Source organism: Ovis aries, chromosome 5 (assembly GCF_016772045.2).
Source record: "Ovis aries strain OAR_USU_Benz2616 breed Rambouillet chromosome 5, ARS-UI_Ramb_v3.0, whole genome shotgun sequence".
NCBI lineage: Eukaryota > Metazoa > Chordata > Mammalia > Artiodactyla > Bovidae > Ovis > Ovis aries.
The window spans coordinates 105,604,140-105,629,105 of NC_056058.1; the positions used below are offsets into that span (position 1 = coordinate 105,604,140).

The following is a 24,966-nucleotide window of genomic DNA, read 5'->3' on the forward strand; positions in this document are numbered from 1 at the left end:
CTGGTTTAGGTTTGGTGTGTAAGACCTGGCTTGCTTTTGCAGGCTGTGGGTTAAGCGACTGTTCACTTCTTGGAGCCGTTGTGGTGTGACTCTGCTTTGCAGGTTTACCTGGTTTCCACCTGCTCCTCTCCCTGTGGTGGGCCACAGTGTCGGGCGTGTCGGCCGCCTGGTGCTTATTTGGCTGAACTCCGCTGCCCGTAAGAACAGAGAGCCCTTCGCGGGCTGGCTGCCTGTGGTTGGGCTCTGTCAGTTCCCTTCCAGCGCCAGCTGCCCCTGTCTGGGAAGGAGATGGGAGTCTTAGCTCTGCGGGGACAGAGGCTTCCCAGGCGAGTCTGCTTCTCTCTGGCAGCATTCCCCTCACCAGCAGCCTATCTCCTTTGGTAATTCTTGGTCTGGGAGAGAATATCGGCTCTGAGACCAAGGGCTTCCCAGTCTTGGCCGCTGTTGTTCTGGGGGCCCTCCTGCCCTTGCTTTCCGAGCCTCCCCCATACTTCTTGGCAGGGCGGGGAGTCTCAGCCCTGGTGGGAAAGAGCGGGTTGGCCCTGACTGCTCGTGTCTGCCAAGCTCCCCACAGCCCCTTGCAGGTGGTGCTAGGTTTACCTGATGCTGGCAGGACAGACATGTGATCCTGGATGGGAATGGGCCCCCCTGGGCTATCTTCTGTTGCCACTCTTGAGAGTTAAGCCTCCTTTGTCATTTGGGGGACATCCTGCTGCGACCTTGTCCCCATCCCTGGGGTCCCACATGGCTCACCTTCCTCTTACCTCCATTCAGAGTTCTTTCATTGTCTCTTCGTCATTTCCTGGTTTACAGTTGTGCTTAATGAAAAGCAGGAGCAACTGTATTTATACCGTTTGCCCAGGGACTGCATCACATTAAAAAAAATGTGTGATGAAAGTTTAGAGACAGTTGGGTATAAGATCCAGTGAATACTAGATTGCTTAGTACTTCAAGCTCTCCATGTTATGGTCAGAAAGTATATCTCTCGTTTTTCTACCCGTTCAGTTCAGTCGCTTAGTCCTGTCCAGCTCTTTGCGACCCCATGAACTACAGCACGCCAGGCCTCCCTGTCCATCACCAACTCCCGGAGTCCATCATCCAAACCCATGTCCATTGAGTTGGTGATGCCATCCAACCATCTCATCCTCTGTCGTCCCCTTCTCCTCCTGCTTTCAATCTTTCCCAGCATCAGGGTCTTTTCCAATGAGTCAGCTCTTTACATCAAGTGGCCAAAGTACTAGAGTTTCAGCTTCAACATCAGTCCTTCCAATGAACACCCAGGACCGATCTCCTTTAGAATGGACTGGTTGGATCTCCTTGCAGTCCAAGGGACTCTCAAGAATCTTCTCCAACACCACAGTTCAAAAGCATCAATTCTTCGGTGCTCAGCTTTCTTTATGGTCCAACTCTCACATCCATACATGACCACTGGAAAAACCATAACCTTGACTAGATGGACCTTTGTTGGCAAAGTAATGTCTCTGCTTTGTAATATGCTGTCTAGACTGGTCATAACTTTCCTTCCAAGGAGTAAGCATCTTTTAATTTCATGGCTGCAGTCACCATCTGCAGTGATTTTGGAGCCTAAAGAAATAAAGTCTCTCACTGTTTCCACTGTTTCCCCATCCATTTACCATACTTAACTCTACTGCCTTTAAAAACTTAGGGGTCTACAGTATTGGTTTGAGGGCTTTCTTGGTGGCTCAGTGGTAAAGAATCAGCCTGCCAATGCAGGAGACACGGGTTAGGAAGATTCCCTGGAGAAGGAAATGGCAACCCATTCCAGTGCTCTTTCCTGGAAGATCCCATGGACGGAGGAGCCTGGTGGGCTATAGTCCAGGGGGTCTTAAAAGGGTTGGACACGACTTAGTGACTAAACAACACGAGATTGGTGTATTCACTCTTTTTAGACAATCTGTACTTTTTCCTGTGTATTTACTGAAGCTATTTTCTCCTTTTGGTGCATCGGAATTATAGCGCTGTTCAAGACTTTTCTTTTTACTTCTTTCATAAATTTTTTCCCTAAGTTCTCAAATACAATATTAATTACTTTTTCTGACTTTTAACATCTGTTACTCATGTGACACTTTAACATTTTGAACAGAGTATACTCTAAAACTTTACTCTTTGGAGATGAACTTTCCTAGAGAAGCAGTGCTTGCAATGACATTTGGATTCTTAAATTTATTGGTCATGTATTTAATGTTTGGGTTGTAACCACCTTGTCATAAGGGTCTAATAGAATATACCCTTATGTTCTGAGTCTGTCTCGAAATTCCAGAACTCTGTATCTCCCTAGCGTTTCATCTTTTCCCCTCCAGTGTAGTTGTAACATTGAGTTCCATAGAAGTGATGACTTTTATGGCTTATATCAGAGACTTACTGCCTGGTCTACTAGGAGAAATTTTGGGGGGAATGGAATTAGAAAAACAGACCATCTAGTTTCTAGGAGAAGAAAGTTAGTATCAGTGGAATGATGACAGTCATCAGCTACAGATAAAGAAACTTCGGGATCCCTGACCAACCCCTGTGTTTCACTCCTGCAAAGGTACGCATACCTCTTGTGCTTTTTTTTTTTTTTCCACCCAAAATAGCTTCCATTTAACCTTTATCTTTTTAAGGATCGTAGGGAGTAGCAAGCACTGTAAGCAACTTCTGAACACCGAGAGCAGGAACTTTATGGTTTTCATAGTTTAGTGGCTTGTAGAAGGTTAAGGAAAAGTTACTCTGAGAAATCTGAGAAACCTTTCTACCTCTTCTGTGAAGGCTTTTTATGCATGTTTACATGGACCACATGTATCTCAGTGTTCTAGCTCTAGACTGTTCATGCTTCTGAGTCTTTATTCTCCATATGCTTATATTAAAGCCTTTGAGAACAGGAACTGAGTTCAACTTACCTTTGAATTCACATATCTTTGAATTTCTAGTGCACCTCAGTGTTTGGTTATGTGTGTGTGTGCATAAATATGAAATTAAGATGGATTCAGAGCCAGGCTGAGTTGTATCTCAGCTTCCATTGTTTCCCCAACATGCTGTTTCACTGTTTTGGCTCTGTTTTAGTAACCTGTCATAGCCTGGTGTATTCCAGACTGTTCTGTATCTTCTTGTGTATTATATTGTGTCTCAAAGTGAGTCCTGGAAAAATCTTTCCTACTAGTGTCTTTGACAGTATAGACTCCATTCTTGTGTATTATATGAAATAGACCAGACCTTTTGACTGCCCAGTCTAGAAGTCCTGCTTTCTTCCAAAAGAGTCTGACTGCCTTGTGTAGTTGTTTTCCCATGGCAGTGGCGGGGGTGCCCTACTTTTCACTCTTCTGTGCCTCATTTATTTGCATTCCTTTCAGAAAAGGAAAGGAAAGCAAAAAAAAAAGAATCTCAAGACTATTTTTTTGCAATTCTGGGACTAGAATGGATGAAGTTAGAAGTTATAGTCTATAATGAATTTATTGAATAAACTTCCATGTTTCTTTTATACAAATTTCTGTGATTTAAGTACTTTCTCTGGTATTTATTGTGAAATGTTGCATTGTGAGAAAGATTGACATATAAAGATTCACTCTAATATAAGGAATAAATTTAGAAATTGCCAGATGGCTTAGCTATGAATTTCAACCTTGTTTCAGAGAAAAAATTTACCTTTAATTCACTCTGTGAAGTGTTTTAATCAATATTGCTATTTTATGTTTCAGCATCTGCTTCTACTTTTGTCTGTATTTACTAATTTATTTCTGAAAGCCAAAGGTTTTCTGAGAAATAAGAACTAAGGTTTGAGTTACCAAATAGAATGGTCATGGTATTGTGCTTTTAGAATATGGTGCTAGAATTGGGTTAACTCCTAATGGACCTTTTAATCTCTGCTGCTTTACTTAAAGTTTATTCTTATATTTGCTTTGAAATATTGTGTAAAACACGGACAGTAGGCCTGGTTCGTTAAATTCATTTCTTACAACTGATTTTACGTATGAATTATTCACATTTTCTTACAGAATTACCATTTTCCCTAGAAGTATGTGATTTACAAGGATTGATCCCATTCACAGATAAGAAATTTGGCCTCAAGATACATCATTCCTAAGAATATGACATTAGAATATTTAATTTTTCAAATTTCTATTTAAGGCAACTTTAAGTGTCCTAAGTATTTAAACAATTCAGTGTTGAAAATTATTCTTGGAAGATTTTTTTTAGGTGTCGGTAGTGTTTTCTAGCAGTGTTTGTCACTGTAATTCTTACGTCTCTTTGATAAGACTTAAAGTAAAAAGTGAGGTCACTCAGTCGTGTCCGACTCTTTGCGACCCGATGGACTGTAGCCCACCAGGCTCCTCCATCCGTGGAATTTTCCAGGCAACAGTACTGGAGTGGGTTGCCATTTCCTTCTCCAGGGGATCTTCCCAACCCAGGGATCGAACCCAGATCTCCCGCACTGCAGGCAGACGCTTTACTGTCTTAGCCACCAGGGAAGCCTTAGAGTTAAATTATCTGTTTGGAAATTCAGAAGTATTAGGTGCATTCCAATGGCTTTTGGGGAGATAAGTCATTATATGCTGATTGTACTAATCTTAAAGAATATGAAGACTACGGGTATTACTGCCAGAGCCCACTGGAATATTCTCTTCTCCCAAGTGATGAGACACCTCCTCTCTTAGGGTGAATTCCAGATGCACACTATGTCATAAATCTCCTAGTGAAAGGTCTCCTCGTGTCGTAAGTCTCCTAGTGGAGACCGTGGAAGCACAGGTATGTACTGTATTACAGAAAGGTCCAAAATGAGGTGACTAAAAAGATACTGAATGTTACATTAATGTAATAACTAAATATTAAGATAAAACCCCAATGTTAATAACCTGTTAACTGTATTGAATATTTGTCTAGCTTACCTCCATCATCTAGTTGTTTAGCTTAGCTGTTAACTTAGAATTGCCCGTTTCTTTTTTGTCTTTAATAAAGTAGGTATGACTGGTGTTACCTTTCGAAATGTAAACAAATATGTTTTTACATTCAGTGAGTGGTTTAGACTTTGCGAACAAGTGTACACGTGGGGGAGACGTACGGACAGAAGGAGTAGCAGCTCTGTACTCTGCTAAAGATGGGATTTGGCGCGGATAGGAGGGCAGGAAGTTCCGGAGGAGAGGCGTCCTTTAGGGTGGTGAGCCTCTGGGAAGACCAGGGCACACGGGTGACACGGTGCTGCCAGCTCAGTGCTGTCTCGTGCGAACCTCACTCACACGAGCCTTGACATGCGCTGCAGGACTGTTTCTCTTGGTTGCCTTCTGTTCAAGGGTATGAAAACTGGGGAGCTCGTGAAATATTAAAATCTCAGTATGTAGTGCTGGGAAGGCTGGACAGTTATGTATAAAACAATGAAATCAGACCATTCACTCAAAATGGTCACAAAAAAAGTAAAGACCTGAAGGTAAGACATGGCACCACAGAACTAGATGAGAACATGGACCAAATACTCTTTGACACAAATTGTAGGAATATTTAGTTCATTCTGTCAAGGCAAAAGAAAGAAAAGCAAAACCAAATAAATGGACCCTCATGAAACTTAAAAGCTTTTGCTCAACAAAAGAAATCATTAACAAATCCAAAAGATAGCCTATGGAATGGGAGACATTATTTGTACATGATTCCACCCACAGAGGGTAAATATCTAAAATATAGACCACTGATAAACTCACTATCAAAAATGCAAGCAGGCCAATTAGAAAATGGGCAGAAAAGCTAAATAGACTTTTTTCCAGTGAAGACACGGGCACATGAAAACATACTTGACTTCTCTGCTGCTGCTGCTGCTGCTGCTAAGTCACTTCAGTTGTGTCCAACTCTGTGCGACCCCATAGACGGCAGCCCACCAGGCTCCCTCGTCCCTGGGATTCTCCAGGCAAGAACATTGGAGTGGTTTGCCATTTCCTTCTCCAATGCAGGAAAGTGAAAAGTGAAAGTGAAGTTGCTCAGTCATGTCCGACTCTTCGCGACTCCATGGACTACAGCCTACCAGGCTCCTCTGTCCATGGGATTTTCAGGCAAGAGTACTGGAGTGGGGTGCCATTGCCTTCTCCGACTTGACTTCTCTAGTTATTAGCAAAATGCAAGTCAAAACAGCAATGAGGTGGCATCTCACCCCAGTTAGAATGGCTGTTGTCAAAAAGTCTACAAACAAGAAATGTTGGAGGTGATGTGGAAAACAGGGAAATCTTGTTCATCATTGGTTGGAATGTAAATTGGTGCTGCCATTATGGACAACAGTGTGAAGGGCCTTAAAAAACTTAAGTGTTGCCATGTGACCCAGATGTTCTACTCCTGAGCATATATCCTGAAAAAACAAAAACTCTGGTTCAAAAAACGTACATGCACCTCAGTGTTCATAACAGCACTGTTTACAGGAGCCAGGACGTGAAAACAGTCCAGGTGCCCATCAACAGATGACTGGCATAAGAAGTGGTGTATGTGCACAACAGGATATTAGTCATAAAAAGACGGAATTATCTTTTGCTGCAGTGTTGGTGAACACAGAATATTATGCTTAGTGAAACAACTCAGAGAAAGATGAATACCACATGGTATCACTTATATGTGAAACCTAGAAAAAGTACACAAATGAACGTAAACACAAAACAGAAACCGACTCCCAGACAGACAGAGTTTACATCACCAAAGTGTGGAGCCAGGTTAGTGGGGTGGATTAGCAGGTACAAACTACCATACATAAAACAGATGAGCAGCAAGGATTTACTGTATAGAATAAGGGATTATACCCAGTGTTTTTCTGTATAATCTGCACTGTGCTATAGCAGTTACCTGCAGCTAACACAGTATTGTAAATCAACTATATTCCAATAAAAAGTCCAGTGCTAGACTCATTTACCGGTATGGTTTAGGAGCATGTTTGCTCTCCTGTGTCAGAGAGGAATTTCGATATAAATATTTGACACTACAAAAATGAAAATAACTCTAATAATTAAAAGATAAGCAACCGATAGAAAAAATTATTCTACACGTTCATTTCTTACATTCTAGTCTTGTATCTACTTGTAATGTAGTGATTTACTGATTTTTTTTTAATGTGCCACTAAAGCACTGATATATCATTAGAGTAATAATTAGGCAATGCATGCTTATTATTAATAGTCCTAAAGCTCTTTATTATGATAAGCTGCGTTCATGAAGTTTACCCATGGTTTATTTTTTTTATCATTAAGAAATAGTCGTAAATTGAAACTTGGCATTATTTACTAACACAATTTTGGGGACCACAAGATTTAAGGGAACAGAATACAAATAATCTTGACACATCCTAAAACTTTGACTGAGAAATGTTGCTACGACAATCATCTTTTAAAACTGTACCGAAGATTACTCATGAAAATAAATGATGAGCTACACTCTCAGTGTAGACTTCTAATTGGGCACTTGGACAACAGCTTATAGTTCAGCTAGAAATTAGGTTGAAATTCTGGGAGGTGAGCGAGCTGGAATCAATCTCATTGCCACAGAGGAGGTGTGCAAGCTCTACGCAAGGTGTGCTCCAGGGAGGGTTCTCGTAGCTCTTAGCTGAGTTGCCTCAGTGATTCAGTTGTCAGAACTGCTTCATTGACCTTCCTGTTCTGTAATTCAAATGAAAAACTTTTTGGAATTGATTATAGTAAATATAACAGTTAAAGGTCTCAGTGAGACTTTTCTGAAAATTTTTGCCTCTAGGGGAGTTCCACAATGTGGCATGAATTGGCTCTTTGATAATATAACATTCATTTATCATATACTGTAGATAAATATTTAAGATTTTAAAAATTAATGGCACTTATGTTATAGATAGTATGTTCTTAATTTGACTCTTCTTTTTAATTACATGATATGATATATGTATTATTTAGAGTCAGAAAAGTATTATACTACTGAGCTTTATTTTAATGTAATATTCTTTACCACACTGAAGAGACCAGTGAAATCAAAACAGAATATGTTGGAACAGTAGGCCAAAAGACAGAAGACTGAAGCTCTTAACTCTCAAACTTAGTACCTGTGTGATCACAGTCAGACTCTTATCTTCTCAAGGCTTCGGTTTTCAATGTGAAGTGGAGATGATACATTCAATCTAATGGAGGTTCTTCTGAGATTCAGCAAGCAAGTGTGTCTGGGAACATGTTAAAAATGCGTCTCTAGCTTTTCTTTATGAAAGTTTGGTTTTCAGACAAGTGGCGATACTTCCTTGCCTTTGCTTGTTCTATGTGTGACTGTGTGCCCAGTTGTTCAGTTGTGTGTGACTCTCTGTGTCCCCGTGGACTGCAGCCCGCCAGGCTCTTCTGTCCATGGGGTTCTCCAGGCAGAAACACTGGAGTGAGTAGCCATTTTCTCCTCCAGGGGATCTTCCTGGCCCAGGGATCCTGTGTCTCTTGTTGGTAGGTGGGTTGTTCACCTCTAGTGCCACCTGGGAAGCCCCCTTGCCTGTAGTGTGGGCTGGCTTTAAATCTGCTCTTAGGCAGTTTTAAAGAATATTCTGATCAGTTGACAAAACCAGAAATTCTTTTTTTGGGGCAGGGGTGTGCCACAAGGCTTATGGGATCTTAGTTTCTGACAGGGGATAAAAGCTGGGACCTTGACAGTGAAATCACTGAGTCCTACCCACTAGATCACCAGGGAATTCCCCAGAAATTCATAGTTTAGAAAATGTATTCAGGTCTTAGAGTTTCCTTCCATTCTCCCTTTTCAAAATGAGTTGTCCAATTTAGACCAAATAATTTGACGTTTCAAAAAAAAATTTTTTTTCATTTTCATAGGTAACTGATAAATGGAGAAAGTATAAGTTTCTTTCATCATAGTAATGAAATGTTAGTACTTATGAATTAAAGCATAAAACCCTAATGTCAAGAATATTTGAATAGTCTAAATCAAGTATTTCATAGCTTTTGCATCAGGGAAATTGAATCATTAGTTTTGAATGTAGGTCTGTAGATATAATGGTGATAAGTCACTAGCAAGCAGATGAAACAAAACTGTTAACTCTGTTCATTACAGTTTTGATTCATAGTTTCATGTCTTTTATTTCTATTGACTTGCGCTTCGGTGCAGCTTTCGTTTTCACGCAGTGCTAGTAAATCCGCAAAACTAGGGGAGACACTGCTACTCATGTTTCTTACAGGCAGCGCGTCCATTCCTCTTGATTCTTCTCCGCATTCAAGGTGGTTGCACAAATCTACTTGCCCCTCTGTAGAAAGCAGGGCAAAGACAAAGATAAGAATATGGGGTATAATCCCCATGTGCGCTCAGTCACATCTGGCTCCTTATGATCCCATAGACTGTAGCCCACTAGGCTCCTCTGTCCATGAGCTTTTTCCAGAAAGAAGACTGGAGTGGGTGCCATGCCTTTCTCCAGGAGATGGTCCCAACCCAGGGATCGGACCCACATCCCCGCATTGCAGGCGGATTCTTTGCCTTTCAGCCACCAGGGAAGTCCTGTAATCTCTGTAGAACATACCAGGTCTGGGACAGTTGCTGAGGAGTGAGCTGCAGCTGTTTCTGGCAGTCCTTCTGAGTGTGGCTTTTCTTTCCTGTGTGCTAAGGGGAGAAGAGAGGTCAGGAAAGATAGTGGGCAAGTCAAGGATCCAGTCTCCTTCAGCAACTCTCCATTCTCCAAACTCTATGTGACTCAGGGTCTCTGTTCCCTGCCTTACGTTGGAATTATCTTCTGAGGAGTTTCTGCCTATTGACTTTCTGTTTTCCCCAGCGATAAAGTTATAGAAAACCTCCTTTGTTACCATATTCATCATCACCCGGGTCAGAGGCGGCGTGTTCAGTGATGCTCTGGTGTCATCGTGTATCCCAAGTTGCTTGCCTTTCTCGACCGTTCAGCAGCCCCAGCAGGAGTATTTCATTTACTTTGTAAGGGAGGAGTTGGATCGTTGCCCTCTTCAGGGATGTGTCAAGTGCTGCTGCCTTTTTCCAGGTTGACAGATTGGAGTTTGCCCCTCTGTCCATATTTCTGCTAAATTGCAGCTATCAAATTGTCACTGGATTCCCTTTGGGTATTTTGTCTCTCCCTCTTACAGACAGACTCACAAATCTAAATTCTGAGGCTCTAGGCTCCTTCCTTCTGATCTTCGTTTTTAGCTAAAACAGATTAAGAGCAATCTTACTCTTTACGGACTCCTCCTCAATAGCAGTGCTTTGGATATCCAGTTAGTCTTCTCCCCAGCTAACGTGCTTTTCTGCCCATCAGTAGAAAGGTTATTTTCATGACTTCAAACCAGGAGTGACCCCTAGATAACAGCCATTCTGGCGATAATAAGTGTTCCAGATCCCCTTTCTGCTGTTACAGCCCTAAAGATGACTGTAGCATCGCTCATCTTTAACCCCAGGTAACACCGTGAAAGTGAAAGTGAAGTCTCTCAGTCGTGTCCGACTCTTTGTGACCCCATGGACTGTACCTGCCAGGCTCTTCTGTCCATGGGGTTTTCCAGGCAGGATTACTGGAGTGGGCTGCCATTTTCTCCTGTTTACCATCTGAGCCACCATAGCCATTATTTAAATTACAGATTTAGGGACCCTTTCCCAGACAGAGGCTCTTCAAGGCATTTCTTTTTTCTGATAGATGTATAGTTAATTTACAATGTTGTGTTGGTTTCTGGTGTACAGCAAATTAATTCTGTGTATATTCAATAAGACTTTTTATTTATCTATTTTATGTATAATAATTTATATTTGCTGATTCCATGCTCCTAATTAATTTACCCCTCCCTACCTCTTTTCCTCTTTGGTAACCATGAGTTTGTTTTCTGTATCTGTGAGTCTGTTTCTGTTTTGTAAATGAGTTCATTTACATCATTTTTTAAGACTCCACATATAGGTGATATCATATATTTGTCTTTCTGTTTGACTTACTTCACTTCATATGATAATTTCTAGGCTTATCTATGTTGCTGCAAATGGCTTTATTTCATTCTTTTTTATGGCTGAGTGATAACCCATTGAGTGTGTGTGTGTGTGAGTGTGTGTGTGTCTGTGGGTGTGTGGGTATGTGTGTGTGAGTGTGAGTGTGTGAGAGTGTATTGTGTGTGTGAGTGAGCCTGTGTGTGTGTGTGTGGGAGTGTGAGTCTGAGTGTCTGAGTGTATGTGAGAGTGTGTGTGTGTCTGTGAGTGTGTGTGTCTGTGTGTGTCTGAGTGTGTGTCTGTGTGTCTGTGAGTGTGTGTGAGTCTGAGTGTATGTGAGAGTGTGTGTCTGTGTGTGTGTCTGTGAGTGTGTGTGTCTTTGTGTGTGTCTGTGAATGTGTGTGTCTCTCTGTGTGTGTGAGTGTGTGTGTGAGTCTGAGTGTGAGTGTGTGAGTCTGAGTGTGTGTGTGTCTGGGTGTGTGAGTGTGTGGGAGTGTGAGTCTGAGTGTATGTGTGTGTGTCTGTGAGTGTGTGTGTGTGTGAGTCTGTGTGTGAGTCTTGAGTGTATGAGTGTGTGAGAGTCTGTGTGTGAGAGTGTGTGGGAGTGTGTCTGAGTGTGTATCTGAGTGTGAGAGTGTATGTGTGTGTCTGTGTGTCTGAGTGTGGGTGTGGGTGTGTGTGTGTGTGTGAGTGTGAGCATGTGTGTGAGTGTGTGTGTATGTATGTGTGTGGGATTGTGTGTGAGTCTGAGTGTGTGTATGTGTCGTCTGAGTGTGAGTGTGTGTGTCTGAGTGTGTGTGTATCTGAGTGTGTGTGAGTCTGAGTGTGTGTGAGAGTGTGGGTATGTGAGTGTGAGTGTGTGAGAGTGTGTGGGAGTGTGAGTCTGAGTGTATGTGAGTGTGTGTGTCTGAGTGTGTGTCTGAGTCTGAGTGTGTGTGAGTCTGAGTGTGTGTGAGTCTGTATGAGTGTGTGTGTGTCTGAGTGTGTGTGAGTCTGAGTGTATGTGAGAGTGTATGTATGTGTCCGTGTGTCTGTGAGTGTGTGTGTGTCTGAGTGTGTGAGTGTGTGTGTGTCAGTGTGGGTATGTGTGTGGGTGAGTGAGTGTGAGTGTGTGTAAGAGTGTGAGAGTGTGTATGTGAGTATGTATGTGTGTGGGAGTGTGTGGGAGTCTGAGTGTATGTGTATCTGAGTGTGTGTGTATGTGTCTGTGTGTGTGTGTGTCTGAGTGTGTGTTTGTGAGTCTCAGTGTGTGTGTGTGAGTGTGTGTGTGCACACACACCACATCACCTCTGTCCATTCACCTGCCCACGGCCGTGTAGGTGGTTCCTGTGTCTTGCCTGTTGTGAATGGAAGGCGCTTCATCCTGATGGTATGAAGTGGCATCTTACTGTGGTTTGTTTTTGTGTGTTACTGACTGATGATGTTAAACACCTTTTGATGTGCTTATTGTCTCTTTCTCCCTCCTCTTTTGTTAAGTATTCTACCTAATTTCTTAAAATTCAGTTGTTTGTCGTCTTGTGTTTGAGGTATGCGTTCTCTGTGTTACATAGAAATGATTTGTCATGTATATGTGTTTCAAAAATGTTCTTCCAGATAGTAGTTGGACTTTTCATTTTTTTTAAATGAGATTTTGGGGAAACACATGTTTTTAATTTGATGAATTCCAGGGTTTTTTTGTGTGTGCTTTTTGTCTCCTAAGAAATCTTTGCTTACACACTTGGTCATGAAGATATTCTCCTGTGTTTTCTTCCAGGACCTTATAGTTCTAGTTTTATACTTGGGTTGAAAGACTTGTCATGAGGCAGAAAACTTCCCTGTATCCTTCTAGATTCTCTGGCTAGTCTAACATTTAAATTGACACAAGACAGATTAACAGGAGAAAAAAATCAAATCTAATTTTGCACATATACATAGACATGAGAAGTTTAGAGTTAGGAATCTAAAAGATATATATGCCATCCTGAGCTAAGGAGTGTATAGGAGCCGGAGGCTTCAGAGACGAGGAGGGTAACTCTCAGAAAAGAAGAGCAGGTGTTTAGCAATTGGATGGTTGCCCTGTCATTCAGGTAGGTCATGAAAAGTTATTTCTGGTAGTGACTGTTACTGTGGGCAAATCACCATATTTCAATTCTTAAGAGGGAGGTAAAAATTTCCTTTGAGTCCGCAGGGTCTCCATTGCCTTTAGTTCAGAATAATCCAAATGCCAACGTGGCACGTCTTGAGGACGCCTGTTAGGAACCCCTGCAGATCATACATGTAAAGTGTTCTTTCAAAGCAATCATGGTTGCTCCTTTTGTTGACCTGTCAGAGGGTGGTGGCTGGGTACAGAGTGTTTCAGAAGGTAAAATACTTAACAACGGCTGTCCAGGACACTTTAAAGCCATGGTTGGGGTGAGTTTTTACTTCAAGATGTTTGACTATGTGTCGCAATTGGTCCGATAGATCACAGTTATATTTCAGTCTATGTAATGAGGGAATACTATGCTTTAATGCAAATTCTTTTACATAAAGGATAAAACGTATCACCCCAGAATTTTTCTTTCTTCACCGCATTTTTCCTTCCCGCCTTTCTGCAGTCTGTCTCCTACCTCATTTCTTCCTTTTTTAATTTATATGTCTTTCTGCCATCACAGCATTGTGTGCTGTCATAGCTGAGACTTCTTAGATGATAAAGTATCCCCTAAGTAGTGATTAGTTCTTGAGGTCAGGTGATGGCGTGTTCTTTCATTCTGACGTGTTTGCATCGTTGGTCTTGTGTGCTTTGATGATACTGTAATTGATGTTTGTTGCTTTATTATGATATAGGAAATTACTTCGGAAAGATGTGGGACTATATTCACTCTAATAGGCAGCCATAACTCATGACCAGCTGTGGAAAAATTAGATCTTAGGAATGTGGTGTGGGTAGAAAAATAATTCTGTATGATGAAGTGAGGATTGGAAATTTAACATTGCAAAATGAAATTTCCTCATGTACTAATGATACAACATTCTGAAATGACAAATAATAGCATAGCCTAAGCTTTATGGTGGGAGGAAAGTGTACGCTATGTTCTAGTTACAGGGATACCATCATTTTGAAGTCTGAAGACTCTGATAAAAGTTTGCTATAATGTAGATCTTAAAGTTCTGTTCTGTAGTAACACTTCTTAAATCTGTTTTATAACCTCTTGAGGTTACAGCTTCTTCGTGTGCTGTTGATTGAATGGTATGAATGAAATATCCCTTAGGTCTGTTGGCCACGGCCTCAAGTGCATCTTACAGCAGTTGCGTTTCTCACCTAAGCTAAAAAACCGTTCTTTCTCTTTGCCATAGGATAAGAAGTGGATTCTCAATCACGAAGATGTCACATTAGGAGAGTTGCTGGGCAAGGTATGGAATGACCAGAAGTCTTTATAGTGATTGTGAACTCTGTGGTTCTTTGTTTCTTCAGTCTTTCTAATACTCCTGCACACAGCAAGGTACATTCACACGTGAGCCTAGAAGAGCACAGTGCCGTATCTGTTACAAATACTGTGGTGTTCATGGAAAAAGAAGTGTGAAAGTCTTTGAAAAGTTTAAGGATTACCTTGACTTTTTAAAAAATAATATACTATAAATTTTCCTCTGAAAGGATTAAAAGCCACAATAATTTTTATTACATTGTAGTAAAACCAAAACTAGTGAGCTGAGATTTGGAGAGGAACTGTGGGGTGATAAAAATGTGTACACCGAATAGTCTTACTCCATTTGTGTCTGGTTACACACGATAGTTCAGGAAAAATGCAGCCCTGCTCTTAGGGATCTCAGGACATGTGTAGAATCAGTACGTGGCAACACGGGCCATGCTGTTTCGATCTGAAAGGGATGTGCACAGGACACCTGTCTCAATACACCCATTCTGTGGCTAGCTCAGCTGGTGGCCACAGGAAGTAGCTATATATGGTAAAAGGCACTTTCCTTCAGACTGGTTGGAAGTTTCTTCCAACTCATAGGCAGTATGAAAATATATTATATCTAATAATAATGACACATATTTAATAATCAGAAGGGTTATTTGGACATTGATTGCTGATTTATAATTGAGTTCCAATAGACAAGCATTAACGTCTTCATCGATGGCTTAATTAGTGAAGTTTGAATTGAGTTGGGGTTCATAATACAGTGGAAAAAATAGTGTAAAATCCAGATAGGGAAAACTGTTACTCATATACTTCTGAGTGATCAGTACTAGAATTTAAGGCTCAGCATTTCAAGTAAAGAAATAAATGATTATCCATTACTTTTCTTGATTCAAATGTAAACTGGATGAATTGACAGATTTCCCCTATTTTTTAGCCTTGCTATGTGTTAAGGAAGTGAATCACTGTTGAAACAATCTACTTTGCAGAATTCTTATTATTTTAAAAATATTTTTCCAAATAGAAGCATTAAATTGCTATTAGAAAACAGCTTCTATTGATTGCTAATACTTATTTAGTAAGTAAATTCTAAAGAATTTCAAGCTATAGTAGCTATTATGTTTATTTTCTCTATTGTAACCATAATTCTTAAGGAAATATTATACTTTTCATTACTTTAAGTAACTCAGTATCAGTGATTGAGCTAAAGATTATTACAAAGAAAATGAAGTAATTTCCATGAAAATACAATTAAATATAAAGTTATAAGATTAAACCAGTTACTGAAAAAGTGTGTTGAGAAGGGTAGATTTTTCAGTACTAAGGAAAAAAAAAAATGTTTTCAGTTAAAGAGAGATATTTCAATTATTGTTATGTTTAGTTTAATATGTGATACATGAAACATATCAGGAATTTTATCCATTAGGTCCTTACTTGGTAAGGTTATTTGAAAAAATAATTCTTTTCAATGACAAGGCAGTAGCATATACCAGTTTTAACAAATTTAATCATTTTAATAAAACAAACACTTCAACTTTAGAGACATGTATGGCTTAATTTCAGGCTTCCTGGTAACTCAGATGGCAAAGAATCTGCCAGCAATGCTGGAGACCTGGGTTCAATTCCTGGTGTGGGAAGATCCCCTGAAGGAGGGTAGGGCAACCCACTTCAGTATTCTTGCCTGGAGAATCCCCATGGACAGAGGAGCCTGGTGGGCTGCAGTTTGTGCAGAGTCAGACATGACTGAGCGACTAAGCACATAGCTTAGTTTCAGCAAATATTTCTGAGTTGAAAATTGTCATTTAATATTTTCATTACCTGTTCTGAGTATTTATCATACACTGCTTGAAAATGCATGAGAAAAAAAGAGAATTAACCTATACTTACATACTTTGGGATTTAGTAGTAACATAAAGTTGATATGGTAACTGTAACTTTTGCTGAGCACCATATTTCTTTATACTGTGCTTGATAGCTGGTAATCAAAAATATTAATTCCTCAAATATTTATTGAATGCCACCTGTATGCCAGGCACTCTCCAAGGAACTCAGAATACATCCATGAACAGAGTAGACAAATGTCCTTGCCAAGCAATAAATAGGTAAACGTCATAATGGTGAAGGTGCCAATCCTGCGAAAACAGGAGGGATTTAGGGTGCTGCTGGTTGGAGTTGCAGTTTTCAGTAGGGGAGTCCAGGTAAGCCTTATCAGAATTGTTACTTTCCAATAAAAACCTGGCAAGAAGGGATTTAGCCACGTGGTCAAGTGAGGAAAAGGATTTTAGGCAGAGGGAGTGTCAGTGCAAGTTACATTGGATGAGCGGGAGAGGCAGTGTGTCATAGCTGAGTGGGCAAGAAGGAACAGAGAAGACAACAAGTGGCTGAGGTGCACAGATCAGATCGAGTCATGCTGGTCATGTCGTTACTTTGGCTTTGAATACGTGTGGAATGGTAAGCTGGGGGATGACCTTGCCCGGAGGAGTGAGATGATCGTACCCTCTATGGAGTTCACTTGGGCTCGCATGTTAAGAATAGGCCGGGAAGTTTCGGAAGCTCTTGTCCTTACCTAAGATGATGGTTGCTGGTCAGGTCACAGAAGTGGCAGTGGAGATGGGGGAATGTGGGGAGTTCTGCATTCGTTTTTACGGTTGACCCAACTGCATATCTTGACGGACTGTATGTGGAGCGTGAGACATGGAGGGCATAGGCTTAGGTATAGCAGGTTTTGGGGACTGAGATTAGCGGTTTTGCATGTAAATATTAAGGTTTGTCTGCTAGACTTCCCAGTGGAGATGCTGAGAAAACAGCTGGGTATTAGGTCTGAAGTTTAGAAAAGAGGTGTGGATCAAATTACAGATTCAGTAGTTGTCACTTACTTGGTGGTTTCCTTCGATGAGTTCAACAATGGAGTGAGTCTAGGTAAGAGGAGAGAGCACTTGAGCTCTGGTCACTTCAAAATCAAGAGGCTGCAGAGAAGAGAAGTAAGAAGATTGAGGCTGAGAAAGAGAAATCTCCAGAAAGGCAGAAAACCGGAGACAGGATGTCTTAGATGCCAAGAGAAAAAAGTATTTGAAGGAGTGATCAGTGGTGGCATCTGCTGATGAGAGGTCAGATGAGACGATGACTGAGAATCACTGAATTTAGCAATGGCGAGATTCCTGGTGACTTGACTGAGCACTTTCTTTAGCACATTTTATGTGAAAACCAAGCTGGAATATATGTAAGGGAGAATGGGAGGAGAGGAAACGGGGATGGCAGGGATGCAACTCTGAAGCTTTGCTCTGAAAGGAAGCAGAGACGGTGGCGGTTTCAAAGGAAATGATATGTGTGCTGTTGGTTAACCTAAGAAAAGCAACATGCTGGTTTGAAGCTGGGAATGATGTCATGAAAAATTCATGATTTTTAAAGGAGATGAGAATTGCTGAGATAATATCATTGAGTAGTCAAGAGGGAATGGAATTTAGTTTACAATGGAGGATTGGCTTTAATAGAAACACAGTTCATCTTCTAACAGCAAGGAAGATTGGTAGAAGGGTCAGTGTGGACCTGAGAGTTGGAAATTGCTTCAGTTTTCTCAGTAAATCAGGAAGCAAGATTATTAGCTGAGAATGAGGTTGTAGGGGAGGTACAGGATCTTTAAGAAGGAAGTCAAAGGGTGAGGAAAAGTTAATTAGAATGAGAGTGTTCATGTTCTAGGGAATTGTATAATAATTATTGAGCAGTATTAAGGACCCCATAGAGGTGTGCGTTCTTAAAGTGAAACTAGTCAACATTGGTGTGGACTTTCTCCATCCACACTGAACTGTATCAGCCCAGAGTAGGCCATGCCACATTTGGTCTGGGTTGTGGATTTGACAAGGGGGTCCTTTAAATTAAGAGGAATAAAGAAGCTGGGAGTGTATGGTAGACAGTAATTATAAGCCATGGAATTTAAGCTGAATAAGGAAGAAACCGAGGCTGTTAAGGGGGTTATGGACAATTAAAAGCAATAGGATCTAAAGATTTGGAGGTTCCTATCATGAGAAACGCTGGGCTGGAGGAAGCACAAGCTGGAATCAAGATTGCTGGGAGAAATATCAATAACCTCAGATATGCAAATGACACCACCCTTCTGGCAGAAAGTGAAGAACTAAAGAGCCTCTTGATGAAAGTGAAAGAGGAAAGAGAAAAAGTTGGCTTAAAGCTCAACATTCAGAAAACGAAGATCATGGCATCTGGTCCCATCACTTCATGGCAAATACATGGGGAAACAGTGGAAACAGTGGCTGACTTTATTTTTGGGGGCTCCAAAATCACTGCAGATGGTGATTGCAGCCATGAAATTAAAAGACACTTACTCCTTGGAAGGAAAGTTATGACCAACCTAGACAGCATATTCAAAAGCAGACATTACTTTGTCAACAAAGGTCTGTCTAGTCAAGGCTATGGTTTTTCCAGTGCTCATGTATGGATGTGAGAGTTGGACTCTGAAGAAAGCTGAGCACTGAAGAATTGATGCTTTTGAACTGTGGTGTTGGAGAAGACTCTTGAGGGTCCCTTGGACTGCAAGGAGATCCAACCAGTCCCTCCTTAAGGAAATCAGTCCTGAATATTCACTGGAAGAACTGATGTTAAAGCTGAAACTCCAGTACTTTGGCCACCTGATGCGAAGAGCTGACTCATTTGAAAAGACCCTGATGCTAGGAAAGATTGAAGGTGGGAGGAGAAGGGGACGACAGAGGATGAGATGGTTGAATGGCATCACCCACTCAATGGCATGAGTTTGAGTAAACTCCGGCAGTTGGTGATGGACAAGGAGGTCTGGCGTGCTGCAGTCCATGGGGTTGCAAAAAGCCAAACACAACTGAGCAACTGAACTGAACTGATAGGGTCAAAGAATTTTCAGTCTAGGTACTAGAGGAAGTAAGCTAGAAAAATAAAAGCAAGCCAGAAGATGAGATAAATTGAGGAGTGGCGTTATTGGTGATGGCAGAGTTTAAGATCTGAACCTAGAAAATAGATTGGAACACAGATCATTGGAGGAGAGATGGTCACAAAACAGTTTGAAGTGTTAGAAGGATCCTTAATTGTCTCTTGAAATTTCCAAGTATTAAGACAGGAGTAACACCTGGTACAGTGATTTAGGAGCTCAAATAGTCAACAAATGAAGGAAAATATTTTCAAATGCAGTAGCTGCTAGCCAGGGTATTGGGTATGTAATCAAATGATAGTTTCAAAGCTAAGGGTTTTTAGGAAGGCAGTAGAGAAAACGTTTTAAAAGCAGTGATAGACAGCTAGTGGAATCCTTTATTCTGTCTCCAGGGGACTGGGAAAAGGCCTGGTGTATGCGTATAGGGGACTGAAAGGAAATCACAATTTTAGAAGCCAAAAGAAACTCACCCACCATTTGAGTGTTCTCAAGTGAGGTTTCTATTAGAGCAAGAAGGCAAAGAGCATGACCAAAGAATAGATCAAGATAAAATTTCAGTGATGGACCAGAGGTTCTTCCAGTGGTCATGTATGGATGTGAGAGTTGGACTGTGAAGAAGGCTGAGCATCGAAGAATTGATGCTTTTGAACTGTGGTGTTGCGGAAGACTCTTGAGAGTCCCTTGGACTGCAAGGCGATCCAACCAGTCCATTCTGAAGGAGATCAGCCCTGGGATTTCTTTGGGAGGAATGATGCTAAAGCTGAAGCTCCAGTACTTTGGCCACCTCATGCGAAGAGCTGACTCATTGGAAAAGACTTTGATGCTGGGAGGGATTGGGGGCGGGAGGAGAAGGGGACGACCGAGGATGAGATGGCTGGATGGCATCACGGACTCGATGGACGTGAGTCTGAGTGAACTCCGGGAGTTGGTGATGGACAGGGAGGCCTTGCGTTGTGCGATTCATGGGGTCGCAAAGAGTCAGACACAACTGAGCGACTGAACTGAACTGAGCTGAGAAGTTCCCGAAGACACAGTGGAGGCTGGGGATAGAAGAGAAATAGTTGGAGACAGCAGGAGTCCGCATGGCCTGATCAGAACCAGAGAGGGGGGATGGACTGCCAGGACCTTCTGTGGGGACCGACGTAAACAAGACAAGAGACACCATTAAGCTTAGCCTCATGGACGTGGAGCCAGCAGTGGAGATGAAGCTGTGCCTGCGAGGTGGTAGGGAGCAGTGGCCCATCCTTTTTCCTGACCTCTGTGGATGAAGATGAGGTGGTCTGTGAAGCAGAGGCTTTTTCTCCGTGTTTGAGATTCCTCCCTGATCACTGTTAATAGAGTTGAAGTCTTCTGAGTGAAGATTGTTAGATGAATGTTTGAAGTTTTCAAATGCTTCCTATGACCCAGGACCTATAGGTCCATATAGGGCAGAGACCAGTAGAAATGAACCAAGGGGCCAGTGGGATGATAAGTGTTCAGGAAGGACAGAAATAATGTGGGGAAGATCAGGAAGCTCTTCATACAGGAGGGGCAGCAGACACGCACTTCCAGATTAGTTAGCTTGTTCTTTGATTGGAAGTAGAGGGGAAGTGTGTAGAAGGCAGAGCACGTATTTTGAAATCCCTGTCTGAATTTAGGATACATGCAGCAGTCAAAAGCTACAAGAGGGAGCTAGACAGAGGCTGAGAGAGTAATGTCCAGTGAAGGCTGGATGTTGAAGAAGGCAGGGGTGTTTCTTGCAGCAGTTAACCTGGCAGTGATGTGGTGGGTGGGTTGAAGGGCTGAAGAACTGATGGTGAGATCAGCTGAGGTGAGAAAAATGAGAGCAGACTGTCTGAGATGAGAGGAGGGAGACAACAGTTTCTAGAGGGAGAATCTGAACCCTTATAGAGAAAATAATGGTCCTGCTAATTTAGTCAGCAAGGGTCTTCTAATGAGTTAAATGTTAATGAATTTTAAGTGCTTCAGAATCATTCAGGTAAATAAAGGTCTAGCAGTAATCATGTATGCTAACACCTTTACTGGGTCTATTTCTGATATAAAAAATGATGTGATGATTGTGGGAAGGAAAAAACCCTTGAATAACACGGAAGGATATAAAGCTCAACCTTTTCTGTTTCTAGCTAATGATGAATGTGTACTCTGTTGAATTTGTTGGATGTTTACTTTTCATGTAAGGGTAATTAGTCATTGTTTTCAATAAATATTTGAGTTGAGTTATTTTGATAAATATTAGTTTTAATAGTAATACTATTTATTACTTAAATACCAAAGTATGCTTAATATTAAGTAAAATCAATGTTATTTTAAGCAAAGAGCAATTAGCTAATAAATAATGAGTTTATTAAATCAGCATTTTAGTAGTTTTCAATTATTAAGAACATTTAAAATTTATATACTGTGGACTGTTAAGAATTATGTTGATCTTAGAACTCATACTCATTGATTTTCAGACCCCTCGTTGAGTTACTTCTTGCTCAACAGCGGTAGCATTAAAGCTGTTTACGATGCTTGCTGATTACAGTTACAGCCCTGTACAGAGTGCAGGTGCACACAGAGAGAGCCTTAAGCAGAATGCCTGAAGATGGCTGTCATGCCGGCCTTATGGATCTTCCCTGTCTTTTTTTTTCCTTCCGTGCTTATCATAAAAGCAACTTCAAACTAGCAATAAGGCATTTTAAGTCAGAGTATGCTCAAGCCGTAGCGTAAGGCTCGGAGCTTAGACATCTGGCAGAGATGAACTCACCCTGGTGCTTGCGTTTGGGCTAGCCCGCCCTTCCCTGGCGCCTTGCAGAGACCGCGGGGCCACAGGGCACTGTTGATGGCCTCTGCCTCTCACCCTTTTCTCCACTGAGCCCTGGCCATGCGCATCAGTGCCACCAGTCACCTCTCAGCACCGTGGCTTTACCTGTGAGCGTTAATGAGGACTTTTTTAATCTACTGATACCAAAGTGTAGAGCTTGAGGGTAAAGGGGACTAGGCGGGGTGAAGTTTAGGTGCTTCTGAGAGTGTTAGTGTTTCCTTTTACACTGTTCCAGTTTTTTTCCCGTTTCCTTTCCCGTTCCCCTCGAGCCTCAGTCTTGGGAATGGCTGGAATCTTGGGTAGTATATTTAAAGTTGGAGAATTGGAAAGAGCAGCATGCCGAGCCTTTATTTCTGCTTGAAATTGAAGAAAGCTTAACAGAGTACTCTAACTCAAAACTCGTCATTACATGCTTGCCTGGAATTTTGCAAAGACTTATGTGACTGTCTTACATACCAAACAATAAATATGTTTGTATTTTCAGGGAAATTTTGGTGAAGTATTTAAGGGCATATTAAAGGATAAAACTGCTGTTGCTGTTAAAACGTGTAAAGAAGATCTTCCTCAGGAACTGAAAATAAAATTCTTACAAGAAGCCAAGTGAGTTCTTTAAAATAATGTTAATATGTACTACTTAAAAATGATTCATTAAAATGTAAGTTTGAAGATATCTTAAATTATGATTTGATGAATTAGAAGTAGGTACTTTCAGAGTCTTCAAAAGTAGGCAGTCTGAAAACAGATTCTCTTTTGAAGTGAGACTGCAGGTCAATTAGCAGTTACAGTCAAAAGAGCCAGATGCTAAGAACAGTGAATATTCTTCAAGTCTTTATAAAAACATTGTAGTATTTCTTGCTTCTATCACATATGCATATACACATATGTATATATGTAGTGTTGTGGTTGACCTTATAATAAAAATAATCTGTATTCTCCGAATACAATACTTATGTAAATATACCTTGAGAATTTAATGACATCTCCCTTGCTCTCCTTAGATGTTATGGCTTGATTGTTTGTTCCCAGCTGTCAGTGTTCTTTTCTGAGAATCTCAGATTTCCTCTCCAGCTCCCTGTCTGACATTGTTCCAAAATTTGCATTGTTTCTTTTCTAATTGATCTCCTAGAATGATTGTCTTCCCTTTTTATGTTTTAGCTAAAATTTAATGTTGCAGCTTCCCAGCTCTATATTGCAAGTAGTTAAAACTGTTAGTGGTAAAATCTAGTATATACAACAAAACACAAAACAAATGGAAAGGGGCTTTGGACAGAGAATGGACATATGATGGGAGCTGTACGGATGAGTGGATGGATGGTTGGGAGGGAGAGAAGAAGAGTGTATAGATCATAGGTTGGTGTAAAGGGAAGGAGGTGAGAGGTGTATACGGGGGCCTGTTACCAGCTACATGGCATTGTTTATAAAAGCGAAGCTTTCCTAAAGTGTGTGTGGGTGTGTTGCCTCCTTCACGGCATTATATATAAAGACAAAGCTCCGTAAAGTGCCCTGGAATAACAGAGGACACGCAGTGAGGGGGCTGAATCCCGTGGAGTGGAGCATCTGGATGCCGTTTCTCCATGTAAACAAGAGATATTTATAGCAACCTATCAAGCTAGTTGGGTACATTTATTAAATATTATCTATGGAATAAAACTGTAAACATTTTTCATATATATCATTGGCAATTCAGAAAAAATATTCTGTAATGAATTTAAAAGCATCCTATTGCAACTGAAATTCATGGGCTCATCATTTTAGTTATTCATAGATATCTTAAAGTATCTTGCTTTCTAATTTGTGAATTTTATTGAAACATAGAGTTTAATTTCTTCTTCTAATGTGAAACTATGAAATTTTCTGTTAAAAATGACAGTTATATACTTGCAAGCTCTCAAGTATCTTTTAATTAGAAGATAGATCTATATATTTAAATATTTAATGTTATTTGGGTTCATCCTGGCTGTTTTGTAGAATTTCTTTATTAAGCAGTTTTCAGCCTAAGAAATGACATTTTGGCTTAAAGTCAATCATTCTAAAACTCCCTTTCTAATTCATCATAGAAACTGCAAACTCAGTTATTAACAGTATTTTTTTATCTCTAGAATTCTTCCTAGTCTGTCTTCATTTGTTAATAAACATTGAACATTTTCAATTTATGACATTTTCCTTAGAGCTCTCTCTGCTTTAGTATGTACAGCACATATATAAACTATTTCATCTTTCTCCAAATGAAGCTATTTTTTCCATTCGCCTAGGAAGGAACCTGTGTTTTTTCAAATATGAGTGAATTTATAACTGTCAACAGGATAATATGGAATATCATTTGATAACAGGAATCATTAGGGCAGACAGGGCTGTGAGGGTATCTAATCTATTAACTCATGTTTGGAGTCCTGCAGATGAGTCTTTGCTACTTGTATAGCCCTCTGAAATTCTGCCTTTATCCAAACCAAAACTTCCTTGTTTTGACTTAAATCTAATATTACTTATTGTTTAAACTTTCTGCCAGGCTTCTGAAAACTTTTGAGTTTATACTATTTGAAATTGACCATGATTGTCAAGTAGGTATTATGAAATCTAAATATGAATATGAAATGATTACTCTATAGCATTTACCAATATGTTGTTCTTAAATGTATCTGTTTTAAATGAATTGTGTACATAAAACTAAACAAAGAGATGCTGCCTTAACAGCTTACAGTTTTTGGTCCACTAATACTCTTCAGCTTTTGTGAGGGCATCGAAAAGCGGACGCTTTGCAAGGAGTTCCACATATTTTGGACTGAGTAAGTTACTCAGATTTAGCGTGGTGGTTAGTTATTCAGAGTGGATACTAGTTTTTAAATGAATATTTAATTAAAAGCTGACTCATATCTGTTTTTCCAAGATTTATCAAAACTTACATACATCCCATTTATAATTTGTGTTCGTACCTACATTTTAAAAATTGTGTATTCTACTTGTGCACACTACACATGATCATAAGTTAATGCTCACTGCCTAAATGG

The 24,966-nt window shown here is 40.6% G+C and overlaps 1 protein-coding gene across 11 annotated transcripts in view; it reads left to right on the forward strand.

Annotated features, from left to right (window-relative positions):
* The window catches only part of FER (FER tyrosine kinase), a 456,675-nt gene that overhangs the window by 289,847 nt on the left and 141,862 nt on the right, over positions 1 to 24,966 (forward strand). For all 11 annotated transcript variants that reach the window (XM_042251005.2, XM_060416072.1, XM_060416073.1 and 8 more), the window contains 2 exons: positions 14,185 to 14,241; positions 22,446 to 22,561. In XM_042251005.2, coding sequence (XP_042106939.1) covers positions 14,185 to 14,241; positions 22,446 to 22,561 — 173 coding nt within the window. The remainder of the gene's footprint in view (positions 1 to 14,184; positions 14,242 to 22,445; positions 22,562 to 24,966) is intronic.